The sequence below is a fragment of the Ostrinia nubilalis genome, chromosome 25 (assembly GCF_963855985.1).
Source record: "Ostrinia nubilalis chromosome 25, ilOstNubi1.1, whole genome shotgun sequence".
Taxonomy (NCBI): Eukaryota; Metazoa; Arthropoda; class Insecta; order Lepidoptera; family Crambidae; genus Ostrinia; species Ostrinia nubilalis.
In genome coordinates, this window is record NC_087112.1 from 5,539,961 (window position 1) to 5,567,677 (window position 27,717).

Sequence of the window (27,717 nt, forward strand, 5' to 3'; positions counted from 1 at the left end):
CCACAATAGTCGAGCGGCGGCGGGGACCGAACCCGCGTTCCCCGGATCACGAGTCGGCCAGTCCGACCCCTTCACCGTTCGGCTATCGTGGATTAAATGAAGAACACCATAATCTATGTGAACCAAATTAAACTAACTTAGCTTAGTTCTTCGTGTGCAATCACCTTAAGATTCTCGCCGTCACTTCAAAGCCACGCACCGTGTACTAAACATTAAAACACTGTACTTAAACAAATTTGTATTTTCTCTAATCTAAAATCTCCTACGTCCAAGTTTTGTATAGGATTTTTACAGATCTACAAAAGTCGAGGAACGATACTGCAGATAGGCGCAGTGGACATTACGTACCTAACACTTAGCTTTACAACTATATAGCAAGTATAGTCTGAAAACAACAACAACTTTACAATAAAATGGCATAGACAACAGTCTTCACAACATCCATAGATGACAACTAGATCATTTACAATAGACATGCGCACGCGGCGATACCAACGTACGCGCGTATAATCTGATATGATACTGTAAATTCGTACAATTACGGAGTTTCTGATAGGCTCTATAGTATAAAATACAGTCATGGTTAATAGTCATAACAGAAAAAGTGCATAGAAAGAATAAATATTAGATAAGAAAAGTATATGATTGATACCGCGACTGTACGATTTGTGACTCTTATTACACACAGCTGTTTGGTTTTATAATATACCATATTTAAAGCTAAACACGAAATTAGGTAGTTGCAAAACTTAACGAGATTTACTGCTGGTTTCTCAACAAGATTAATCTGTCACCATATCTACTGAAGATGTTTTTAAGCAAAACCCACTAAGGCTATGATCATACATTTCAATGCCGCATACTTATAGTGTATACTATACTATAGGCATTAAGTCCGCCTTATGTACACCGTTCTATGTGCATATAAGTTTTAAATAAATAAATAAATAAATATCTGCTCACTAGGTCAGTCAATCAACACTACATGGGTCTTAGCACCAACAAACCGTGTGACCTAGGCCTTAACATGTTTTTGCTCTCCAAAAATACAATACGTAATGAATTCTATATCACATTGCTTGATTTTGTGACTTTTTGCGTTCAAAATTACTTATATGGTTGTCATAATAAAACACCATTTGAAACAGTTGATATGACAACAGATATCAACATAATATAGAGAATGGATGAACCGATTTTGAGACAATCTGTATATTCCCTACAAACATCTGTATATTTAATACAACAAGCTGAAAACATAGATAGATGCACATATAAAACAGGTAATATTATAGTTTTTGAACTGTGTCTTGTTAACAACGTTCCATCAGTGAAACCATACAAAATGAATATTACATAATAACCCAAAATAAGTATTTTTCAAACGATTGCATATGGAAATACTCCTTTTACTCGAATATATGCGAACAGGTTGCATCCAACAAAAAAACTTAAGGTTAAACAACCACAAAATATATCATAATTTGATTTCATTTACAGTTAATGCATTTATTTATAACGTAATTATTAGTTATGAAAATTAAATCATTAAACAACAAATTGTCAACATAATAATAATCATATCCTTAAACAACGAAGCTCAATAAAAGCTAATGAAAATGGCATATTCATAATCACTTTAGTAATTTATTAAACTACAAAAATATTTCTTCTTATTTCCACTAAGAGGATCAATTGATTGTCTAATATATGACTTTATGTATAAGTAGGGCCACTCAATTCACTATAGTATAATATTGTTATTCATTTCATTTATTACTCTGTAACATCGGTAATATATTGTAGTTTAAAACACCATTTACATTACTACGATGATTGCACATATAACGAAATACTATGTAACTAGAATATAATATGATAAAATTATAATACTTTGATTAGTCAATCAATCGATCTGACCGCGGGCCATTCGCGGCAAGACTGCGTTAGTTTGTCAATAAGGTCAGCTTCAAAATTATAACTCGAGCACCATTTTATAGCCACACACAAAGTGTAGAAACTGCGAGGTCTAGCGATTTAGGACGACTCTCTATATTCAATTCTAATCCAAATGCGTCCTTCAGCTGTCAAACATTCAGTTTTAGATTAAATATCCACAATTTTCGATGCGTTCACACTTTAATATTGTTTAAAAAAATTGTCTTATAAACAATACGAAAATGTACAAAAAAAATAGAAAAATGTAAATATTTTGACCAAAAACCTATTGAAATTTGACAGTTGACGGACGGATTTGGATTAGGATTGAATATAGAAAACCAGCATTAGTCTTACCGCGAGTGGGCCGCGCGCACAAATCTACCACAAACGGCTTATCCGTCGAGATTACAACATTTAGGCTTGTCTTTTAATGGGGTTTCACGACACCTATACAACACTAATGTCGGCGGACTCGCTAGAACAATTTGTATGCAGAGTAGTTACTTGATATGAGTTCAATAGAAAATTCAGTCGATCGAGTTAAAAAATTTGTTAGGAAGCTTCCGGACGAACCCACCGACGGAGATAGGACAGTAGTGCTACGCACATGTTTACGACTACGGTATCTCTATGTACATACACTATGTACATACACTACACACACAAAATATGCCGGAGCGGGCTTGGCGATGGGCTTTGACACTTCTTTTAAGGCCAGGATTATAGCAAATCCTCCATCACGTCATCGATAAAGACAAAACTTAGTAAGGAGCGGCAAACATAGCAGCGTTCATGACAAAACTTAATAAGGAGCGGGATCAATAGCTTATAGATCCTGATACCTAGAGGATCTAAAGGTCTCAGACCTTTTCCCAGCAATGGGACAATAGATTGAAGAAAAAAAATGCACATTAACTTATTATACGACTATTTAGTTAACAACTTATTTTAATTTGGTATAACGTTGTCATTGTTCGTGTTGATTAAGACACTATTACTGTTACTGTTAGCTGCTTTGAACTTATCCAAACGAATACCAATTAAATTCCTTATTACATTTTGTCCTGATGCTTGTAAAACACGATGAAACCAGCATCGTTTCATAAAAACTACTCCTCAAAATTGCCCGTACCCGCGCCCGCTCCGGTCGACCGCATCACGTGCGAAGCGATTCACAGAGATCATTTCTTCTTCACGGTCGAGTTACTAGTACAACTACTCGAGCGAGTCTGCACACCGTCTTTCTTCAGTAAACTGACCCCGAAAGCGGGGCACTTTTTCCTTAGAGCCTTAATTTTGTAGAGTTTGTTCCCCTGGGAGTTATTCGTCTCCTCAAAGTTATCAGGCGTCACGTCGGCGGTTATGACCGAATTCGACAAGCAATCCATCGGTTCCGGGCTACTGGACTTGTCCCGTTTCCGCCTAAACCTGAACGGGGTTTCGAGCGAGTCCGCGGATATATTCGTAACGTTAGTGTCGCTGGAAGACAGATCCTGAGTGGCCTCGAGGTTGCTTTTCGGAAGATTACTCTTTGGCAGCTTCTTGCGCGAGTTGGAATTGGATCGGACGATGAGTTTTTTGCGGGCGGTCGCGTTTGGGGCCGTTTTGTTTTGCGCGACCGCTTTCAGATTCGGTTCGGAGGGTAGTCTGTTTTTGCCGTTGAGGTGGCAGTTTTCGGTTAAAGCGGAGAGCGTCGAAGTGACGTTGCTTAGTGAGTTGGCGACGGAGGTGTCACTGGCTGTGATTTTGGTGACTGTTTTTCTTGTGAGGGTTTTGAGGGGGCTAGCGCCGTGGGTGTAGCCTAAAGTGGGACGGGCGAGGTTCGCGCGTTGCCCGTGGAAACTGCTCTTACCTGTGAAGGGTTTGACCGCGGAGAGTTTGTTGGCTTGCGAGTTGGCACTTCTGGTGGGGGGGAAGGTGGAAGTCTTGGCAGCATAGGCTTTCAGCGTGGAGTTGATCCGCGGCTGGGGCTTGAGGTTGGTAGAATGCGCGTTGCGGACGTTATTAGTTGGCGTCATGTAGCCAGGCTTGGGCGCGAACACGGTCTTGGTTGGCAGCATTGGAGTGGGCGTGGTCTTGTACTTGCCGATGACGGATGTGACGTTATTCTCGTAGTCGGTCTCGTTGGCGTTTAAGACATTGGCGTTGTCCAACTGGAAAGAAAGGATGAATTATTACATTAAATTGTAAATAATAGTCATTAATCGCGGGAACAGGCAGCAATTATGTACACATTTTAAATAAAACATGTAAAATATTTAAGGACATGTCACATTGCATGCGATCTACGATCAGGTCAAAGATATCATACATGATGCAGGCTGCGTTTAATTTGACCTGATCGCGAAGCACATTCAGTGTGGCAAATCCTTTAAATTTAGCTCAACAAAAGACACTTTATAATGGACACGAGACGTCACACGCTCTTGCGTTCACCACTTTTTCATCCAGATGCAAGCTACGCTTGGGTCAAAGTTCCGTAGTCCGTGAGAAGATGTGTAGTGGCGTTTCATCCGCCTCATATGATCATATCACATCCTGCACGTTCTTGTTTTGAACACTCCCATTGTGGATAAGTACATGTCAAGGGCTCGAAGTAGGATGCGCATTTTGGTCCTACCCAGTTCTATGATTTCTTAGCCTTAGAGCTTTGCGCTTACCTTATCAGTGGGCTACACGTGACGTCAAACGCTTACCTTATCAGTGGGCTTGTTGAGAATAGCCTGGAGGGTAACAGGCCGGTCCGCCGGCGGTCGAACAGGTGGTAAGTCGCAGTAGATGCCTCTGGTGAATACCGGCAGCGACGTGATGTTGTGCCGCCGTCTGTACGCCTCACCCTCGGCGAGCATTCGCGGCTGGATACTGGGAACACGTATAAGAAAATATTTAGTATCTAAAGTGTGTTTATAATTATCCCTTTTAGATGTCAGGCAAAGGCTTATCAAGCTTTGAGACCAGGGTGGCTCACCCCTGGGTAAAGTGGGGATTAATTTACTTACAGAGAGTGAAACAAGAGGCTGGACAAGGCCAGTGAATACCTACTGTGAGGAGATGAAGGTCAGGTATGGTTATGTTCATTACACATCAGTACTCTGGAGAGGCGATTCTCTTTCCTAACCACTGCTGCTGCCCTTCTCAACTGCCCTTGCTTTCCAGGTGAGGGGTTGGTGTAGGCATGGAAGATGAGAAGGAATCCCTTACTTGAGATTGAAGAGCTCTTCAGTCTCAAGTAAATGATGCATGTTCTAATACTGCCAGGCGATGGCCTCGCGCGCCGTGAAGCGTGGTGCTTCATGTGGCAGCGACAGACCGGCTGCGACAGTGACGTCACTCTACTAACTTCTGCCGTGAAGCGTGGTGCTGACGTGGCAGCGACAGACCGGCTGCGAGTGACGTCACTCTACTCACTTCTCCAGGAACCACTGCTGGTGGCCGATGACGGAGCCGGGGCGGCAGACGCGCAGCCAGGCGATGGCCTCGCGCGCCGTGAAGCGTGGTGCTGACGTAGCAGCGACAGGCCGGCTGCGAGTGACGTCACTCTACTCACTTCTCCAGGAACCACTGCTGGTGGCCGATGACGGAGCCGGGGCGGCAGACGCGCAGCCAGGCGATGGCCTCGCGCGCCGTGAAGCGTGGTGCTGACGTAGCAGCGACAGGCCGGCTGCGAGTGACGTCACTCTACTCACTTCTCCAGGAACCACTGCTGGTGGCCGATGACGGAGCCGGGGCGGCAGACGCGCAGCCAGGCGATGGCCTCGCGCGCCGTGAAGCGTGGTGCTGACGTAGCAGCGACAGGCCGGCTGCGAGTGACGTCACTCTACTCACTTCTCCAGGAACCACTGCTGGTGGCCGATGACGGAGCCGGGGCGGCAGACGCGCAGCCAGGCGATGGCCTCGCGGGCCGTGAAGCCGTGATGCTTCATCATGTAGCACGCGATCAGGGTGCCTGTCCTGCCGAGACCGGCTGTAGACAATAATAATAATATAAGCTTTATTAGAATCGCTAAAATCAAGTGGCAGTGGGCGGGGCACATAGCTCGGAGAGCTGATGGCCGCTGGGGCAGAAAAGTTCTTGAGTGGCGACCACGAGCCGGAAGACGTAGCGTGGGCAGGCCTCCCACTAGGTGGACCGACGATCTGGTGAAGGTCGCGGGAGGTGCCTGGATGCGAGCGGCGCAGGACCGGTCTTTGTGGAAATCCTTGGGGGAGGCCTTTGTCCAGCAGTGGACGTCTTTCGGCTGAAACGAACGAAGCTTTATTTGACATCTCCGACTTTTGATTGGAAAATCCGACCCCGCGTAACGGGATAAGGCGAGGCTGAAGAACTTGAGCCCCTTCCTCCAAAAAGGGCTCGCTCTTTGACAGAACAGCAAAAAACACTGATTTTCAGCAGAACTTTTTTGATTACTGTGCATCTCTGCCAATGGAAAACATTGTACAATGACATCACGGTTGCTTTATTTCGCTGTTTACAAGGGTTTGGCAGGAAATATAACGATTTCTGGAGTTTGATAATGGCAAATAAGTCACGATACGATTTCAGAAGAAAGATACAAAAATTTTCTTAGTTAAACATTTTTAATTGTTGCACTTTGTTTAAGGTCTCATATTGTTTTAATTTTACATGGAGAAGCGGTAATGGTGAAGGAAACCTATTCAAAAACTGTTTTAACTAGTAAAACTGAACTAAGTTAAATAAGTTTTTACTGAACATAATTCGACAAAACAATTACATAATTTACTTTATAGTTTATGTAATAGACGCTCAAAATCAACGCGCTTTTGTTCAATACTGAATTTATCAACCACAGTCACGCAAGAAATAGCAGCACATAATTTTCATTAGTTAACAATTTGTAAGGATAAGTTGTAGTACATAACTATGTAAGTTTTATAACGTAAGATTTTTGGCAATTAAATGTTAGTATAACGCGAAGCACCACTCATGTAATCGCATTATGATGGTCACGTGGTGCGCTCGGGGGCGTGGTCACTATCAGAAGTCGGTAGCAATAATTATTACCCTAATGACTGGCAATAAGGTCCATTTAAGCCTGCTGTTATCTTCGTTCGTTTTAGCCAAATAATGTCCACAACTGGACAAAGGCCTCCTCCAAGGGGCTATATCCGTCTCTCTCTCACATTGCGAGAAAGTGATTTGGGTAGCAACTCTCATGTAAAACCTAGTAACCAAAATAAAATGAGCCGTACCTTTACAATGGACAGCCACTGCGCCCTTAGCAGCCTCAGAGATCCGTATAAACCGGTTCACTATGAGATCCGACGGCACAGGTCCATCCACGAAGAACAACTCCCGATGCTCGAACCCGTGGGCGGTGAACTGACGCGCGTCATACTTCTTGTTGAGCCGCACTATGGTGGTCACGAGGGAGCGTGGTCACTACATAGGCCGGTAACTATACGTGCCACCCTAAACACTACTTTAATGGCCGGCAATAAGGTCGATTTGAGCCTGCCAATATCTAACTAATATATTTCTGGACTAGCTCTTGTGTTCTGCAATCAACTCTCTGGCTAGGCGCCACACTCATATCCATATCTTCAGCTACATTAATATCTCTTACACATACCGAGGTGCTGTCATGAGCGAAAGCGACAAATACAAATGAATGTCTTACCTTTACAATGAACCGCCACTGCGCCCTTAGCAGCCTCAGAGATCCGTATAAACCGGTTCACAATCAGATCCGACGGCACAGATCCATCCACGAAGAACAACTCTCGATGCTCGAACCCGTGCGCGGTGAACTGACGCGCGTCATACGACTTCTTGTTGAGCCGCACTATGGTGGTCACGTGGTCACTAAATAGGCCGGTTTCTTAACGTGCCACCCTAAATACTACTTTAACAGCCGGCAATAAGGTCGATTTGAGCCTGCCAATATCCAACTAATAGATTTCTCGACTAGCTCTTGTGTTCTGCAATCAACTCTCTGGCTAGGACACCACACTCCATCTCATCATCAGCTATATTCATCTCTCTTACACATACCGAGATGCTGTCAAGAGCGAAAGCGACAAATACAAATAATTGTCCTACCTTTACAATGAACCGCCACTGCGCCCTTAGCCGCCTCAGAGATCCGTATAAACCGGTTCACAATCAGATCCGACGGCACAGATCCATCCACGAAGAACAACTCCCGATGCTCGAACCCGTGCGCGGTGAACTGACGCGCGTCATATGACTTCTTATTGAGCCGCACTATGGTGGTCACGTGGTGCGTCCTGAAGTATTCATGGTAGTGTTCCGGGCTGTGCAGGTGGTAGCCCCGGTCCACCCGGGACCGGTGGTGCGGCCCGGAGAAAGCCAGCATTTTGCCGGGGACTATCCAGTTGAGGTCGCCGTTTTCCACTTTCTGGAACGGAGATGGATAAAGGTTATAGTAGCTCATTTTTCAATCATATGCCTGTAGTATCTTCCAGTAAATAAATGAAAACGAACGAGATCAGAATCGTAATGATATCAGATGATTAGTTTTAATAACTTGAATATTCAAGTTCAGTTTAAAACAACCCTTTCTATTACTTAGGGTGTGACAGTTGACTCTTAGGCCGCTCTGGATAGATTGAAAACAAATAAAATCATATATCAATAATTAATGTAGTGGCAGGAAGAACACTAGACTATAACCCGTCAGCTAAGAGCGTCCCAGGACCACCTTCATGCCGTGCAAGACTTCCAGCAGAGATATGTCTGTCAACGGCGACAGGAAGGATACTAGACTACATCTCGTCAAATAAATAGCATGACAGAGTACTGATTATTCTCTTACCTCATAGAACAGGTACTGATCAGCGTCGAAGTGCTCGAAGTCGAAGAAGCGCGCGTCGTGAGCCACCTTCATGCCGTGTAGCACGTCCAGTAGAGATATGTCGAACAGCGGCGTCAATAAGAACCCTTGGCTAATACCCTGTCAGCTAATAGCGTGCGAAGACATTGGTTTTTAATCTCCTACCTCATAGAACAGGTACTGATCAGCGTCGAAGTGCTCAAAGTCGAAGAAGCGCGCGTCGTGAGCCACCTTCATGCCATGCAAGACATCCGGCAGAGATATGTCGAACAGTGGCGTCAATAAGAACGCTCGACTAAATACCCTGTCAGTCATGGCAGGACAGGACACTAATCATCCTCTCTTACCTCATAGAACAGGTACTGATCAGCGTCGAAGTGCTCGAAGTCGAAGAAGCGCGCGTCGTGAGCCACCTTCATGCCATGCAGCACGTCCAGTAGAGATATGTCGAACAGCGGCGTCAATAAGAACCCTTGGCTAATACCCTGTCAGCTAATAGCGTGCGAAGACATTGGTTTTTAATCTCCTACCTCATAGAACAGGTACTGATCAGCGTCGAAATGCTCGAAGTCAAAGAAGCGCGCGTCGTGGGCCACCTTCATGCCATGCAGGACGTCTAGCAGAGATATGTCGAACAGCGGCGGCCCGCCCGACGCGTCGCGGAAACTTAGAAGGGACCAGTCCGAGCCATCGGTCAGGTTTTTGCACACTACTGCGGAATATAGTGCCAAAAAGGACACTAGACTATTTCCTGGCAGCTAAAAACATGCCAGGTTTTTGCTCTCCTACCTCATAGAACAGGTACTGATCAGCGTCGAAGTGCTCGAAGTCGAAAAAACGCGCGTCGTGAGCCACCTTAATGCCATGCAGGACGTCTAGTAAAGATATGTCAAACAGCGGCGGCCCGCCCGACGCGTCACGGAAACTTAGGAGAGACCAGTCAGAGCCATCGGTCAGGTTCTTGTACACCGCTGCCGGACTGCCGTCCAGGTAGATTATCTGGAACAATAATTGCATGGGATATAAACTCAGAAGTCATTAAATTTGACCACCATATTGTACTCAATAAAATTTTAAACTTTCAAGTTCTACTACATTTGAGTCTGCTTGTGACCACGGCTGTGGCTATACGAAACGTCAAGCAGTAACTGACACCTGTATTCACAAACGATACTTGCTTAGGTAAGTGAAGCAGTAACGCTATGCGAAGTCGAAGGCACAGCGTTGAATAGAGCTCTGTGATTGGTTCGTGTGCCACTCAAGTATTGTCTATGAATAGGTTTTGGGACTCTGTGCGTCCACGCGCACTGTGAGATCTCATAGTAATATTTGAGAATACGGGTGTAAATGTCACGATTGAAAACCATTGTTCTCAGTCTCAAAAGAAAAGATCTCTACGTTGTTTTACTATCTCACAATTTAAGTTCACCAAGTGTTTTAATCCTTCTCTAACCAACAACAATGCTATGGGATTTTGGGCTGACATTATCATATCTTTATCTTTCACACAGCTACACTGCTGCTGCGCTTGCCAAAACACTCAAGAATTGTCATTAGGTTGCAGATTCTGCTTAAGAAGCTAAAGTTGCAGCGTTGGTCGAAATATCTCTATGTAAAATTCATTTACAAAGCACAGCACCTACGTAACATTATGAGTAAGTTTTTGAATGTTATTAATTAGATTATTTATAAATAAATCCTGTTTAAAGGCTGAATTCACTCATTCATTCATTCAGCCTTTAAGAGTGGATTCACCAAAATAGTTCAGCCATCTAACTCAACAACAGACCCTATGAATGCAATACATTACTGTCGCCTTCATAATAAGTAATGATATGCTAAAAAAAAAGAAAAAAGTGGATTTCGAAAGTAAAAAAATGGTATCAACTAGTTACCACAAAATCACATTACAACAAAGAAAACACAAAAAAGGCGATTGTCTCCACGTGGGTAGACGTGTAACGACAGCCGTCGTGGGAGGACTATGCCACAGCTTGTAGAGAACAGACCCTCTAATCAGTATAAAATCAAATCAAATAATTTTATTTGCAGAACAATCTTGAGTTTAGGTCACCAAAATTGGTTCACAAACTATTCTGAGATTAAATAAAAAAATACTTAAATTAATAATGGAAAATAGTCGTGCTTAGTTCAGGGTCTCAATTTTGGCATGGTTAAAATTATACTCTGCGCTGCTTTTACTGTTATAACAAAAGGGTAAATATGAAGTTAATTGACATATCAACCCTCAAATTTATTTGAGCCCCAAGACCTTAACACTGATGTCAGCAATTATCATCTTATTATAAAGCTACATAGAGTAATTACAGGCTTTGTTTGCAGTGAACTGGCTGTTCTAGTCGTCGTGCAAGTTAATATGCAAAAATAATGCGATCCAATTAACCCAGCCGACAAAACTGCACAGCAACAATGTACCCACTCCTCTGAATTGCAGTTTATTGCCCCACATTGAGTAATCTCGTATGCATGCGGCTCTGCAAATTTTTATTACGTCACGTCTCCATAAATGTAATTACGTTATGCTGTAATTTCTTTATTAACATTGTTTGAAATTTTCGTACATACTACTTTTTCATTAGTCCTTAACTTATTTTAACACACTCGCCCAAATTGTTCATTGAAACCAACCATCAATGGACATCCTTTTAATTTTCTGAGTTGTCACACATAAAATCTATGAGGAAAATGCCTCGTAGATTTTATACAGCAATCGTATGAAAACGGTGTCAACTACCAAATTAAGCAGGTAATAGCGTAGAATGAGAAAGTCTCCGTAGTCTCCAAATTAAGTTTTAGCCATAAAAGTGATTTGTGTTCCCGAATCGCATTGTATTCGCGTGAAGAGTAGGACCATCTACACAAATTGCGCTACTTCACACGCAAAACTGAATTGCGGTGCAAAATGCGTAAAATCACAAACTTTGTCCTCAAAATAAGGTGCGATATGATATTTGTCTTCAAATTAGGGCTTGTTCACACTGAGACATCTCGATTTTGCAGGATTCCGTATAGTACACACACGTGCTTTAATATTAACGTTCACACGAACAAATGTTTCGAAAAAAAACCGACCCCGTTCGAATTTGTAAGTCTAATTTCAAACACAAATAATTATGTGTGTTCACACGACAGTGTCCAGTTTTGCGGGATCCTGCATTACTGCATCTCGCAAAACTGGATTGCCGTGGGAGGGAATAAACCCTTACCTCTTTATTACAAAAAGTTAAACTCTAGAGTTTAAACTAGTTTAAATTGACATTATGGAAATGTCATTTTAAACTAGTGTTTATCCCGGATTTGACTTTTTTGTAGTAAGGCCGTTAAGGTGCCAAAACCAACAAACCGCTTGTCAAGCGCTCCCCAAGACATTTTTTGACGCACAGCGGCATAAACAACATAAAAGGCCGGCAGAATTACCATTTCTAGCAAAAAAGTTGCCCCACATTTCTCAAGCAAAGTCGGTTCGTTAACTCTCCTTGCGGTATACTGAATTAATAAGTTTCCAAGTCTGTGTCAGCTATTGCCAGGTGGAGTGTGAATCGGTTCGGAACGGAACACGAATGCAACTTAATTAAACGGTAAAGTTTGATCCGCCCTTGAAACTGCAGCCTTCGATTGACGTGCTCGAAACAGGCAATTTCAGAGTTCAATTTCAAGAGAGAGAATTTCAGCAAGGAAACCAATTTGTTCAACTATGCTATCAAACTAAGTCAGTTTCAGACTATTAGGTACTCCTGTGGGAGAAGCGTAAAGGTCAAGGTGTTATGTGACTTACGCTCGTTTTCACAAACATCACTGAGGTCTCACAGTGCGCGTGGACGCACAGGGTGACACACGAACCAATCACAGAGCTCTATTCAGTGCAGAGTCAGTGGCTGAAGTAAGGGATCGGCACGGGATGGTGCTTTTGTGACGTCAAATGTTAGCGAGACTTCAGATCATTACGCCCGTATTCACAAACATTACTATGAGGTCTCACAGTACGCGTGGACGCATAAGGTGACACACGAACCAATCACAGAGCTCTATTCAACGCTGTTCGATTTGCTGTTTCACTAAGCAAGCATCGTTTGTGAATACGGGCGTTAATCCCTTTGGTACGAGGGCCGGCTGATAATTTCGCGGCCTAAGGTACTTAATGAAATAAAATAAATGGTTTCTATTTTTTATTTTGTAATATAATCTCCCTCAAAAGAAATACATTTCTTAAATCTCGCATACAATGCCTTTTACCCACCCAAAAAATTTTTTTTCAAAATGACGACCAACCGCAGCTTTAATTTCGTTGTCATCTGCATATCTCCGGCCCCGTAAGTCCTTTTTCAAATCGAAAAACCGGTGTCTTTCAGGGCTTGGCCTCGCAACACGTGCGGCGTGAACGGGCGCGTTGTCTTGCGGAAAGAGCAATCCGCGTGTCAGTTTCCCCCGTCATTTCTGTACAATAGCCTCGCGAACATAAATAAATATTCTTCAGCTATCTGCCACGATTTAATTCTTTGGTCAGCCGGAACGATTTTTTCGACTTTTGAACGTTTCCTTCACTCAGTATCGTGACAGGGCGGGGGTCGTTTTCACAGGTCTCTCGTCCGTGTTGAAATAGTCGGGCCCATTTTTTAACCATAGTATATGAAGGTCCAGAATCCTGAAGAACCAATGACATCTCTTCAAAAATGTCTTTCGGTCTATTTTCCTTCTTTACGAGGAATTATGTCCGCGGCGCGCGGTGTCGAAATTCCGCAAATCTCCAGATTCGGCGGACATGGTGATGTCATTTGTTCGATAGAAATTGAACTATCAGTGCAAACTTAATTAGTGATTGCTTTTTAAAATACTACTGAGTGTCGCAACTAGTGATATGAGTAACAAGCTAATTACTCATCGCTAAGTACCTAAGGCCGCGAAATTTTCAGCCGCCTCTCGTAGATCTACCAGGATGCATTCTTCTTCTGTCAGCTAGACTTCAGATCTTTAGATTTGTATGCTCTGTCACGTCAAAATATGTCAATGTCACCCCTCCCGTGCTGCTTCAATACCTCAGGCTCTGACTCAGTAAAGCGCTATAAGTTTATTGTCTATTCTAACAGTTAAAAAATAAATAAAAAAGGATATATCATTGTGGGATCTTGTGAACGAATTATGAACACTTGATTTTGGAAAATATCGTCTTTTATTTGAAAAACCACACGCTCGTCTTTGCAGTAAAAATCAGAGTCTCGCCATCTTAGATTATTTGAATTTATATCCATTCATTCCATTCTTTCATTCATTCAAACCTTTCACTCACTCATCAACGTTCCGTTTCCCACATTCGGCCATCCTGCTAGCTGACTGTCCTCAGTCATACCAGGTCATTCATCATCGTCTTTCACACTTAAAACAATTACAGAATGCTTATGAAGCTATAATGCAATTATACAATATTAAACACTTATTATACTAAACTTTACTTTCAAGTGCTACTACTGCGCACTGTTACATTATACTTTGATTAACTAAAATTAGTAAGTTCATACAATAACTTTGGTAAATTACCATCTTTCAAATCGAAAACGACTTTAATTCAGTATACAATACTAAACAACAACATTTTATCAAATGTAGAAATGTTACAAGATAAGTATCACTTGACACATCATTATGCTATTTTGTTAAATTATACAAACATAGATATTTTACTCTTACCACTGTTGTTATGGAGAAATATATAAATAACGCTTTAGTTTAACATAAAATAATTTTAAGTCTTGTTTAAGTTAAGTTAAATCAAAAAGATACCTGTGAATATGAAAAAAAGAATCAATCAAGGTTCTGGCCACGGTTTCATAAAGTCTGCTGAACTAGAAGTCTTGTGGGGACCCTCCACCATGCTATGCAACTTTGAGACATCATAACGATCCCTACCCTTGATACTTACCACCTTGTAAGGTCCTAAAAACTTGGACTTTAATTTAGAATGCGTACCAAACTGGGTTCTCTTAATAGCAACTAGGTCTCCTACCTGATACTTCTTGCTCTGCTTCCTCTTTCTATTGTAGCTTCGCATATTTTCTTCCTGAATTTTCAAAATTTGTATCTTCGCAGCATCTCTTAAGTCTTCTCTTTGCTTGATAAATTCTTCATGATTTTCTTTTTCCAACAATTCTATTATCTGTGCATCTTCTTTCATCTTCATTTTCGTGCCAATCATCAGTTCAAATGGGGTGGTGGAAATACTTCTCTGGTAAGTACAGTTCAATGCTCTTTGCAACTTACTAACATGCTTGTACCAATGCCCTGGCTCTTCAATGCACAGTTTGGTAAGTACAGACACCATTACTCGGTGTACCCTCTCTACTTGCCCATTTCCTCGTGGAACTCCTGTTGTGATGGTCACATGTTGAATGTTCTCTGCATCACAGTAGTCCTTGAAGTCATTGCTCGTAAAGGCGGTACCTCTGTCGCTAATAATTCTCGAGGGGTTGCCAAAACATTGCTGGTGAATCTTGAGCTTGTCTAAAGTTTCTTTTGTTGTCGTACTTTTTACAGGATAGATCCATACAAACTTCGTGAAAGCGTCGATGACTGTCAAAATGTAGTTGTACTGCTTCTTTGTTTCAGTGAACGGTCCTATGTGATCTATGTGCAATGTAGACAATGGTATACCTTCTTTGTGGATAGGATTAAGGAAACCTTCTTGTTTACCTTCCTTCTTCGTAGCTAAAATGCATGGTATGCAAGTTAAAATAAAGTCTTCTATCTTTTTTGTCAAGTCTTTTATGTAGTAGTCTTTGCTTATGTAATCAATCATCTTTCTTTTGCCAAAATGTCCAATACTATGTGCTTTGCTGATAATTTCAGTTTCCATATCTTTTGGTATAACTAGCAGCTTTTGTTGAGTTTTATAGAGTAAGTCATTCTCTATAAAATAGTCTAAGTAAGGTTCCTTCTTCGATACTTCAATGATGGCCTTCAGCCCTTCATCATTTTCTTGTGCTCTCTTGATTCGCTCGTGTAGTTGTCTTGTTATCATTCCTGTGAAGTACTGCACTCTACTCAATGCGTCCACATGCCTCATTTTAGTTCCAGGTCGGTGCTCCACTGTGTAATCGTACTCTTGTAGCAGCAGTACCCAGCGCGCGACTCTAGTGACCAGATCTTTCTTCTTTAGGGTCATCTCGAAAGCAGCACAGTCGGTGACAATCTTGAATGGAATCCCAAGCAAGTATTTGCGGAACTTCTTCACTCCTTGAACAACTGCCAATGCTTCCAACTCGTAACTGGTGTACTTCTTCTCACTGTCAGTAGTCTTGCAGCTGGAATAATAAACTGGATGCATCTTTCCGTCGTCTGGGCATAGTTGCATTAGTATGGCTGCATGTGCATGCATTGATGCATCTGTATGCAGTTCTGTTGGTGCTTCTGGGTTGTAGATCTTCAGTACTGGCTTCTCACACAACTTTTGTTTCAGGATATGAAATGCTTCTCTTTCCTTTTCAGTAAATTCAAAATGTTGGTCTTTCCGGAGTAACGTCGTCAGTGGTGCAGCAATTAATGCGAAGTTCTCGATGTACTTTCTGAAATAAGAGGTAAGTCCTATAAAAGAATGCAATTGTTTCAGCGTCTTTGGTTCGGGGTAGTTAGCTACGGCTTTAATCTTGTCAGGTGTTGGTGTGACTTGACCATTCTCAATCACATGACCTAAGTACTCGACTTTAGTGGTAAGTAACTCACATTTCTTCCAATTAATTACCAATCCATACTCGCTAGCAACTTTCAAAACTTCTCTTAAGCGCTCTAATCCCTGCTGATAGCTGTCAGATAAAATCAGCAAATCGTCGATAAATATTAAAAGAAATCCTTTAGATATGAGGTCTCTGAAGATTATATTGATAAAACGGGTGAAATATTTTGGACATATCGATAAACCGAAGGGAGCTTTCAAAAATTCGTATTGGCCAGATGGTGTTACAAAAGATGTGTACTTAATTGAGTCTTCACTAATGTTCAAATGAAAAAATGCGTTTTTTAAATCTATTTTGCTAAATACTTTAGTGTGGGCCAACTTATCGATGTGATCCTCTATCACAGGTAAAGGGAATTCATCTTTTACAATTTTACTGTTAATTTTACGATAATCTACGCAAACTCTTACCCCACCATCTTTCTTCTTTACCAAAACAAGCGGGCTAGCATATTCTGAAAAACTAGGTCTTATTATCCCATCGTTGAGCCACTCACCTATTTGGTTGTCCACTTCCTTGGTCTCCATCACAGATAATCGTCTTGGTCGCTGAGCAACTGGAATGTCGTCCTTAAGTATGATCTTCATCTCGATGGGTGCCTCCTTGGATTGCACTGGGACATAACTGTTTACCAAATCATCAACTTCCTGTCTGACCTGTGGGTTAGAAGCATAGCATGGGGATTCGTAGCCTACAACACACGATATTTGCCCTAACCAATCGTCAGAGTTACTTTCAGCTGGGGAAAAAACCTTGATTGACCCCTTATTCATAACCACTATAACGTCTCTCAAGAACTCTTGCCCTAAAATTACATCGTAGGGTATTACGTCATCGGGAATAATGTGAAATAAGCATTGAAATTTATGATCGTCTACCTCAATTGGTGCAGTGAATTTGCCAAAAGAACTTACTTGTTTCTTTCCGAGCCCAGTAAACATTACATTTTCTTGGGTAAACTTCGTAATTCCTAAAGTGAAAAATACTTTACATGTTATTAAATTTACATCACTACCACTATCAACCAAACTTTGAAAAGTTAAACCTTGAATAACTAGAGTCTTTAAATTGTTGTTTACTTTTTCGACACAATTTTGGGTGCCGGACGCCATCTTCCTGTCATCTGTCAATGTAGCCGTCATTCCGTCATAGACAATCGCGCCCGCGCCGCCATTGGTCGATACGCAATACTGCTTTGCCGACATTTCTCGACCGTCACGAAGATGGCTGCGGTTTCCGCCGTCATCAGCGCCACCTGCCGGACGTTTAACTTTGGCACTTGCACTTATGTTCACGTCGTTGCTATTACACTGCGCAGCAATATGTCCGTACGAATTACAACGGAAACACTTGAGTCCTTTTGAACGATGAGGACACGCACTCGATGTATGATCCCACTCGCCACAGTTGAAACAGCGTACACTCGGCCCTCTTCTTGGTGTTGCGTTCCTATTTCGCTCTTCTTGACGTCTATTTGCCGCGTAGTTGTTTCGAGACTTCTCCTTGAAGGCTTCGTACATCTGTAGCTTCTCTTTCAGCTCTGAGTACGTCTTGACTCCGTATAGCATGATTTTGTTCGACTCTGAATCTACTATACCTTCGATTATGTACTGGATTGCAACATAATCGGCCAGCTTGCCTTTTTTCCCAATAGCTTTCATGTCAAGCATGTAATCGTAGCACTTTTCATCCTTCCTCTTCTTTCTACTCGCCATTAATTCGTGGATCTCTTTAGTGTTCGTGGTGTCTGGAAATTCTCTGGTTAGCGCCGTTTTCAGGTCATCGTAGGTTTTGAAGGGTTTTTCTGATCGTAGCCACGTTGCCGCCGTGCCAGTGAGCGACCTTCTAGCAATCAGAAGCTGCTGTGTTGACGTCAATCCGAATATTTCGGTATTGTCTTCAATCTCCTGCGCCCATCTTGAGACAGAGTAGGTTTTGTCGGTGCCACAGAATTTCGGAATGGCTTCTTCCACGAACATTAGATTTACTGCACCTGAATTCATTTTGCTTGGCGTCGTCGTCTGCTTACTAATCGTCGTCTGGTGATCGTTGTAATCGTCGTAACCGTCGTGCGCGTGGTCGTACTCGTGGTCGGTTTCACTGCTCCGACTTGAAACAGGTTCCTCCTTGCATTCGTCGTCGTCGTCGTCGTCTTTAATCGTAAGGAAGTCGCCGGATACCCGTCGCAGCAGAAAATCGAGCGTCCTCTTGGTAGCCACGGTGAAAATCTCGCGATGACTCGCGCCACGTGCCGGCCGTCGTCGTCGTGCACAAGTTGTTCACGTATTTTTCGTTCACGCTCAAGGAATACCGTCGCCAATATTCTTGAGAGATCCCGGACGAGCCCCCAAAAATGTTGTGGGATCTTGTGAACGAATTATGAACACTTGATTTTGGAAAATATCGTCTTTTATTTGAAAAACCACACGCTCGTCTTTGCAGTAAAAATCAGAGTCTCGCCATCTTAGATTATTTGAATTTATATCCATTCATTCCATTCTTTCATTCATTCAAACCTTTCACTCACTCATCAACGTTCCGTTTCCCACATCATCATCAACTAGAACATGTTAATTAAATGTTATATCCAAATACAAATACAAAATCGAGTGAACTGTAACACCGACGCGGAAGTAGCGACTAGCGACATCGCGCGGTAGACACGGTACGAATTCTTCCGCTAGCGACGTCCGCGTGGAATTGTATTCGGTACTGAATCATTTAATTCAGCATACATTTGCAGTTTATCCATTACTAGCTTCTACCCACGGCTTCACACGGTCTGTCACAGAATCTTTCATGTTTCATGAGATCTAAATCTGTTGATTTCTTACCGAAAACATTATCATGTTTTATTGAAGATCCACTGAAAAGGATCGATACACTCATTTTCAAGGTTTGTTTTTGGGATAAAATGTACCTCCTGATGCCCTTCTCCTATTCATCAAAACATTTAATCAATGGCTTCGATGTGAAGGGTAACAGAGAAAAAATTCTAAAAATGTTTAGCTTTTTTCCTGTATCCTGGCCCGTAAAAAATCCCCTTCAGCTATAAGACCAAAATTGTACATCTTATTGCCTAATTTTAGGCTTTTAGTAGATAAGTTAACGACGTGAAAGAAATACAAATGAACGTTCTTTCGCGATTTGAGTTTTTGCGTCCGTAATTGGGGAGTGCATAATGTGTTCCCACGCGGTTAATTGTCCAATAAATAACCGCACGAGAACCAGTGAAACTAAAGTACCTACTAGTGTATATGCTAGGGTTACCAGGTCTGCGAATCGACCTAGGAATCCTAATGCCTTATTATCGAGTCTATCTTTCACTGTAGCTCATGCTGGCATGTAAAGCGTATGAATGAGATGACGATTCAAATACTTGCATAGATTCAGTCCCGTAATATGTCATAAAATATTCTTTAACGTTTCATCAGTTTTTCCCATCTTCCCAGACAGGAGAAAGGGAATCTTCGTTTCATATTCACACAGAAAGTAAGACAAGGTAAAAAATGTCCGGGTTAATCCAGAATTTCAGCGCTTGGCAACCCTAAGTGCATTAGACACACGGTATTGTCATTTAGCTTCAATTCCGTGAAATAATAGAAATGTCATCCGCTCCCAGCTAAAACAATAACACGTATAGAGCATGCGTTTTAGTTTTAGCAAGAAACGACAGAAAATAAACAGCATGTGAAAGCTAGAAGACTGAAACTTTTTTCATTACCACTAACTTAGAATGTTAAAAGATTCCAAAATACACTGAATCTACCTCCCTTGAGTAAGAAACTAAATAAAATAACTGTCACAAACAGTATCCAATGAAGAGTGAATTGTAATGCAGTGCTTTGTACAAAGCATTGAAATGCAGACTCCATTTTAGTTTATGACTCAACAGTTCTTCAGATATTTCATCTGTTACCGTGAAAAATAATCTCTTTGTGTGACTTCATTCATAGCAATTTGCAACGACTTGCTATTCAAAAAGATTAAAGAGCATTCCGGTCTATATCTAGCACTAGCTGTGCCCGCGACTTCGTACGCGTGAAAAATATTATAGTTTAAATATTTCCCGTTTTTGCAACATTTTTCTTTACTGCTCCGCCCATAAGAGCCAAAACCAAAGCCTTTCTCGATAAATGGGCTATCCAACGCAACATTTTTCTAATCGGATCAGTAGTTCCTGAAATTTATGAACAAACAAACTCTTCAGCTTTATAATATTAGTATAGATAGTCTCACGTGTCACCAAGATGACTATCATTCATGGTCTACATTTAATACTAAATTGGAAATTATGTCACCGCATCGCGATTGGCGGGCACATACACTCGGCAATTGAGAATGTTACTAGGTATGCAAAATCACTTGAAACCTATGTTACAGTTAAGCTTTTACATTTACAAATACATTAGTTTTTATTTCATTCAAAAATACCCAGTAGTTATGATTTTATAGGCATTCAAAGTTCGCTTAAATATTGAGTCCCGCCGACGGTCACGTGACCCCGTGTGACGTACATTCACAGCGTCCGCTCACTAGAAAACGGATATAAACATACTTAAATTTTTTTTTTTTTTTAAATACAAACTTATTATACATATTAACACCCAGACCCATCACAGAAATCAAAATTGAACCAAACCCAAACTTGATGCGATTGTGTCGTTTTATTGCGAATTACCTTCCAGCTCCATCATTAGACCCCGATTACTATATAGAATTAAAATACTCATCAATACAAAACGAACGAGCCCAAACTCGATGCATTTAAGTCGTTTTATTATAGAGTTCCTATGGCCACCTACCAGCTCCATCATCAGATCAGCTCCATGTCATCATAATATTGCATGGTCATCCAAATCACATGTGTTTGCGAAATTTCAGCTTAATCGGTTGCCTGGAAGTGGGTCTTAATTCAGTTTGCAAGATTCCACCCATACAAATATGAGCCAGTCGTTGTAATATGACGTCACGCGCATAAAATGGCGGGCCGGCCGCCGCCCGCACTTTTAAAATTCAATATCTTGGAAACTAATTAACGTATCGAAATAATTCTTTCACGTGTATTTTTTATTTTTAACAGAGAATACAGAAAGCTAAAAAACAAAATTAGTGAACATTCTTCATTGTCGGTAACGCTATACGGGCAGACCCACGCGGTAAGGCTAGCTCGATTGCTAACCAAGGCCGAGGATCGATTAACAGATCAATCGATTTAATGTGAGAACTACAAATTGGAACAGCTAAAGTGGTGAACGAAATAATTCGTAATTGAAACGAATGATATAATTGCGATTGGGTTGTATCGGTTTGTTTTCGAGTAGGTTTAAAGATCGAAGGGTCTCCATTGTTGGCTCACTCAAAACACAAAACAATGATTGCTACGTCATTCATCTTGAATTCTTTTTAAGGTTTCGGGCACTTTCGGGTTTGCCATATTGTTTCACTCGGAGGAATGGTGAAAAATTTTTAGCTAAAAATTTCCCTAACTCCTCTCAAACGGTCAACTTTTAAGACCTGATTGGTTTTATTTTCTTTCTGCGAAGATAACTATGCAAAGGTGATAAGCAGATAAATACAAAAATATATTTAAAAATACTAAAAGTTTAACAGGTATCGCCAGTTCAGAGCAGAAAATTCCGCTTGAAATATGAGAGCTCCATTTCAGAAAGTTAAATTGGACGTTGTCAGTTCTCGGAAAAAAGTTACTTGTTCACGTATTTTCCGACTCATCCAGTTTTACCCACACTCATGCAAGCCTGTATGATTTATTTATCATATCATGTATAATTATGATGTATAGAAGAAGCATAGCATAACGTCATGTTTTTCTGCATTAGCACCTACCTTACATTTTATGTTTCTATTTATGACAAACGGTAATAAAACAAAGAATCAATTCATAAAACGCAGAGGACAATAAAAATAAACACTAATGGAACTGTTTGAAACCATATACTCTTCACAATTTAGAATGCCCAAAAGTAGGTGCTATCGTAGATTCTAAACTCGATGTGATTTAAAATTTGCATTGTGCCCTGTGTTTGGTCTACTTAAATGTCAAAAAGGCTCAATGTATGCTTGAAATTGTATCGAGTTTTGGCTTAGAACTGAATCTGTCTGTAGATCTCTGTAGATTTTCATGCTCTTGGGAACTGACAGATATTATGTATAATGTACAACTAACATGATGACAATAGTCGCATATGATCAGTGTTTACGGTCCATTGCTTTAGGTATTTTATGCAACGCATCGTCCGAAACGACTTTGCATTGTAGCGTGCCGGCTCAAGTTAGGGTTGTTGAGGATCGGATATTTCGGATATACATACAGAATGTTAGGAAGTTTAGTCCAAAGTTTTCATACCCTTCGAACTTTAATAGCTTTGCTTTGATTTGATTTAATTTTGTATTAAGATATTATTTTCTATAACACCGGATTTTAACAAAATTTCGTTAACTGTATCCTGTTTAAGGACTGGAAACCATATTATGATTTTTTTTAAATAATTGCTCTCGAGGAATTCATAGAATAAGTATCCTAGTAGAGCACAAACTTCTAGGACAGACGATGTTTTTAGATTTAACAAACTGATTCAGTAGAAGTTTTCGAATCTCAAGCCTTCAAGCATTCTTTGAGACATTTCTGCTTGAATCCACATTTTCGGATATTTTTAAATATGTATAACCGATAGATTCTGCCATCCCTGTACTCAATGCACCTCAGTGACAGGTGATAAAGCCGACGCGATACGGCCCTGCAGCGGTTCGGAAACAGATTAGATATGCAGTACTGATTGGGAAATTTGTAAATAGGAATCGATAATGTGTACAATGTACATAGACTTGGTACTTAAACTTTAATCTTTATTAATCCAGTTTAAGGTAATGCCATTACTTCTATCTTTGTAAGCGTTTTGCGGACTTGCGGTGTAATAGAGATGTGTATCTGTTACGGTCAAAGTGATAAATATGAAAATTATGAATAATAAATCGCCGGTTATTATGAATAATTACCGCATGAGTTGGTAAATGTGATTAATATAAGATCATTTATGTGTGTATAAAACGAAATAGGCGGCTTAGGGGTGGCCCAAGGGCCACCCCCGCCGCACCTTAACCTATTTTTCACTTTAAATCAAAACAATGTGTTATAGGCATTATGGCAAAGTAATGTTATGCAAAAAACATTCCAAACTCATTTTGCCAAATTATATTAATATATGATATCAAAACGTTCAAAATGTGAGGCTGTACATGAGCGCTGTACACGAGCCGGTGTTCTCTTTTATGGTATTTGTTAGTATTAAGGTTACATTATGAAATAATCACTGATAAATGTGATAAATTTATCACTTTTACCAAGCCTGTCGGTAATTGAGAATGTTACTAGGTATGCAAAATCACTTGAAATCTATGTTACAGTTAAGCTTTTACATTTACAAATACATTAGTTTTTATTTCATTCAAAAATACCCAGTAGTTATGATTTTATAGGCATTCAAAGTTCGCTTAAATATTGAGTCCCGCCGACGGTCACGTGACCCCGTGTGACGTACATTCACAGCGTCCGCTCACTAGAAAACGGATATAAATATACTTAAATAATTTTTTTTTGTAAATACAAACTTATTATACATATTAACACCCAGACCCATCACAGAAATTAAAATTGAACCAAACACAAACTTGATGCGATTGTGTCGTTTTATTGCGAATTACCTTCCAGCTCCATCATTAGACCCCGATTACTATATAGAATTAAAATACTCATCAATACAAAACGAACGAGCCCAAACTCGATGCTTTTAAGTCGTTTTATTATAGAGTTCCTATGGCCACCTTCCAGCTCCATCATCAGATCAGCTCCATGTCATCATAATATTGCATGGTCATCCAAATCACATGTGTTTGCGAAATTTCAGCTTAATCGGTTGCCTGGAAGTGGGTCTTAATTCAGTTTGCAAGATTCCACCCATACAAATATGAGCCAGTCGTTGTAATATGACGTCACGCGCATAAAATGGCGGGCCGGCCGCCGCACGGTGGGCTGATATTAGAGCTTCATAGACTTAGCGTCGCTCAAAAATCAAGTGCCTAATTTTGAAAAAAATAATATGCCAATGTGTTCCTTTACCAAAAAGGAATATTTTATGTTATGTAACGTTTCTTGATAAAGTTATTATTTAATAAGTTATTGACAATTTCCTTTTTTTTTGTATGGAGCTCAACATTTATTTTTATTTTATTCGTTATTCTTAAGCTTTCTTAAGAAATTGACTTTTGTATTATGTAATGCATCATATAAGCTATGTTATCACCAAGTGTCGCATTTCGGAAATCTTCGGAACATTGTCATTTTGGACTTTAAAATAAAAAAAATAAAAAAATTAAATAACCGCCAAATTTTGTAAAAATAACTACGCCAATGTGTTCCTTTGCCAAAAAGAAATATTTTATGTTATGTAACTTTTCTTGATAAAGTTATTATTTAATAAGTTATTGACAATAATTACTTTTTTTTTGTATGGAGCTCGACATTTATTTTTATTTTATTCATTATTCTTAAGCTTTCTTAAGAAATTGCTTTTTTATTATGTAATGCATCATATAAGCTATATTATCACCAAGGGACGAATCCCGGAAACCCTCGGAACATTGTCATTTTCGACTTTAAAATAAAAAAAACGAAAAAGAAAACTGCTATGTTATGTACTTTCTTCCGTACTACCCTAACGAGGTGAAGAACTAAGCGCGTTTTTTATAATGGTGTTCCCAGGAGGCCTAATCCACATGATTACTAAGGTTACTAAAATATAATACCTATTTGTTTTATGGAAATTAAGCCAGTTTGAAGTTAAGTTTATTGGTTAGACTCAAGAGCCACTTTCTGAATCTACAAAAGTAAAGCTTTCTATCTCAGTATCAGCCTAGACATCAAATTGATCATTTATAGTGGACTTTTTGGTGGTGTTGAAAACCTTTCTTGATGGCAATTACGTCTAAATTATTCATTTATTTTGATATGACTTTACAAATATCACATCGCTGGTTGTGTAGAGCTGCCATTTATCAACATTGAGTTATAATGTAATATTACTTCAATGTTTATCAACGATATTATTTTTCTATCTATCAAGTGAGAATCAGTTATTACGAGATTGTTTTGCTTCCAGAATTACGATCTATTAAATTTTCAAATTCCGCGTCCATTAAGTTTTTTTCATTGATAACATTAGGTCGACAATAACTAAATGCAGCTTATTTTGAATAAAAAAAATGGGTCTCCTTCATAAATTTGAAAAAGAAATGAGTCGATAGTAAAAAGTGGAGCTAGAAACCTTATTTTCCCTTATCCATTTTATCTGGAGACATCAAACCGAACGTTCATTTGGGCACTTACAAGTTGCCCTAAAACGCTAGAATCATCATTTTCGCAATTTTTGTTTCGCAGACAAACTATACTATAGATGACCCACGCTGAACTGTCCCACCAAACTCAATGACAGGGGAGCGCTACCATCGTTCAACTATATGGTTTCCAACATGGCAAAAATCGGAATCAGCGATCCGGTATTGACGGTGGCGCCCCACTGTCAATGTCATGCATAGGACAGTTCAGTATTTTGGAACTATACGTACAGTCGCGGAATGAAAAGGTTCGTCACCTTAGTGTCGGTTTTCGCTTGCACTAGGTACTGTAAGAGTCAAACCTGCCAACATAACAGTGCAAGAAACAGTGCTGCTAACATTTAAATAAATATAACGTTTGCTAACGAATAAGGTTTTGATTGTTTATTTTTCTATCCCATCAGTGCAATGCAATGATGACATTGACCAATTGACAATAGTTTTTTTTAATTTAATAGAAATAATAATGGCAGGTTGAACCAACAAGAAGGTTTTAGTTTATCAATCATAATAATCTTCTTGACAAGATAAATCGTCAAACAACTTTGATCTGAATTAATAATTTTGAACTTTACTGACGAACAGTTAAAGATTATTTTCTCTAACTCGAGATTATTCTGTAACATAGTTTCAAAAGGTAATATGTGCTCGCGATTCGTTGAAGGAATCTATTTGAAAACTGACGAACCTTTTCATTCCGTGACTGTACATGGAGCTCTACATACGTATATGCCTGCAAGCATACAAAATTATTGCTCACGGAAAAGATATTTACTTCCAATCAGAAAGTACTACACCACCTCGTTAGGGTAGAACGGAAGAAAGTACATAACATTGCAGTTATTTTTTTCGTTTTTTTTATTATTTTAAAGTCGAAAATGACAATGTTCCGAGGGTTTCCGGGAATCGTCCCTTGGTGATAATATAGCTTATATGATGCATTACATAATAAAAAAAGCAATTTCTTAAGAAAGCTTAAGAATAATGAATAAAATAAAAATAAATGTTGAGCTCCATACAAAAAAAAAGTAATTATTGTCAATAACTTATTAAATAATAACTTTATCAAGAAAAGTTACATAACATAAAATATTTCTTTTTGGCAAAGGAACACATTGGCGTAGTTATTTTTACAAAATTTGGCGGTTATTTAAATTTTTTATTTTTTTTATTTTAAAGTCCAAAATGACAATGTTCCGAAGATTTCCGAAATGCGACACTTGGTGATAACATAGCTTATATGATGCATTACATAATACAAAAGTCAATTTCTTAAGAAAGCTTAAGAATAACGAATAAAATAAAAATAAATGTTGAGCTCCATACAAAAAAAAAGGAAATTGTCAATAACTTATTAAATAATAACTTTATCAAGAAACGTTACATAACATAAAATATTCCTTTTTGGTAAAGGAACACATTGGCATATTAATTTTTTCAAAATTAGGCACTTGATTTTTGAGCGACGCTAAGTCTATGAAGCTCTAATATCAGCCCACCGTGCGCCGCCCGCACTTTTAAAATTCAATATCTTGGAAACTAATTGACGTATCGATAATATTCTTTCACGTGTAAATTTTATTTTTAACAGAGAATACAGAAAGCTAAAAAACAAAATTAGTGAACATTCTTCATTATTCATAATAACCGGCGATTATTCATAATTTTCAATTTATCACATTAACCGTAACATATCCATCGGATTTAAGTGATTACATTAGTTAAAAACCCTTATTTCCTGTTTTCTTGGGTTTAGAAATAAGGAAACGGAATACATAAGTTTTTGCATGTACCATGCATTTTTGGCA

General features: G+C 39.9%; 3 protein-coding genes across 4 annotated transcripts in view; all 3 read right to left on the reverse strand.

The window, feature by feature from the left end:
* Positions 1–2,943: 2,943 nt before the first annotated feature.
* Positions 2,944–7,753, reverse strand: LOC135084255 (uncharacterized). 2 transcript variants are annotated; one of them, XM_063979029.1, is made up of 4 exons: positions 7,581–7,753; positions 5,350–5,905; positions 4,638–4,803; positions 2,944–4,094 (listed from the first exon to the last, which is right to left on the reverse strand). In XM_063979029.1, exons 3-4 carry the CDS (start codon positions 4,788–4,790, stop codon positions 3,123–3,125), a joined length of 1,125 nt encoding a protein of 374 aa, XP_063835099.1. In that variant the 5' UTR covers positions 4,791–4,803; positions 5,350–5,905; positions 7,581–7,753; the 3' UTR covers positions 2,944–3,122. The 2 variants fall into 2 exon arrangements, with proteins under 2 accessions (XP_063835099.1, XP_063835100.1); XM_063979030.1 differs by lacking the exon at positions 7,581–7,753 and adding an exon at positions 7,153–7,271.
* A 70-nt stretch (positions 7,754–7,823) lies between these two features.
* On the reverse strand, positions 7,824–9,071 carry LOC135084088 (dual specificity protein phosphatase CDC14AB-like). The gene is made up of 3 exons (XM_063978832.1): positions 8,922–9,071; positions 8,739–8,876; positions 7,824–8,321 (listed from the first exon to the last, which is right to left on the reverse strand). The coding sequence occupies exons 1-3, from the start codon at positions 9,069–9,071 to the stop codon at positions 7,965–7,967; spliced, it is 645 nt and encodes a 214-aa protein (XP_063834902.1). The 3' UTR covers positions 7,824–7,964.
* Positions 9,072–9,085: 14 nt separating this feature from the next.
* Positions 9,086–27,717, reverse strand: part of LOC135084089 (dual specificity protein phosphatase CDC14A-like) — a 32,152-nt gene continuing 13,520 nt past the window's right edge. Inside the window, exons 4-6 of the mRNA XM_063978833.1 lie at positions 9,527–9,755; positions 9,287–9,468; positions 9,086–9,241 (exon numbers count right to left, since the gene is read on the reverse strand). Of these exons, the coding sequence (XP_063834903.1) occupies positions 9,086–9,241; positions 9,287–9,468; positions 9,527–9,755 (567 nt within the window). The remainder of the gene's footprint in view (positions 9,242–9,286; positions 9,469–9,526; positions 9,756–27,717) is intronic.

Bases quoted from the DNA above. Each gene is read 5' to 3' on its own strand.
- LOC135084255 (XM_063979029.1), bottom strand. From the start codon at position 4,790: ATGCTCGCCGAGGGTGAGGCGTACAGACGGCGGCACAACATCACGTCG. The intron at 4,095-4,637 runs GTAAGCGTTTGA...CTTTCTTTCCAG, and splicing joins TCAACAAGCCCACTGATAAG to TTGGACAACGCCAATGTCTT.
- LOC135084088 (XM_063978832.1), bottom strand. From the start codon at position 9,071: ATGACTGACAGGGTATTTAGTCGAGCGTTCTTATTGACGCCACTGTTC. The intron at 8,877-8,921 runs GTAGGAGATTAA...ATTAGCTGACAG, and splicing joins ATCAGTACCTGTTCTATGAG to GGTATTAGCCAAGGGTTCTT. The intron at 8,322-8,738 runs GTAAGAGAATAA...TCTCCGTTCCAG, and splicing joins ATCAGTACCTGTTCTATGAG to AAAGTGGAAAACGGCGACCT.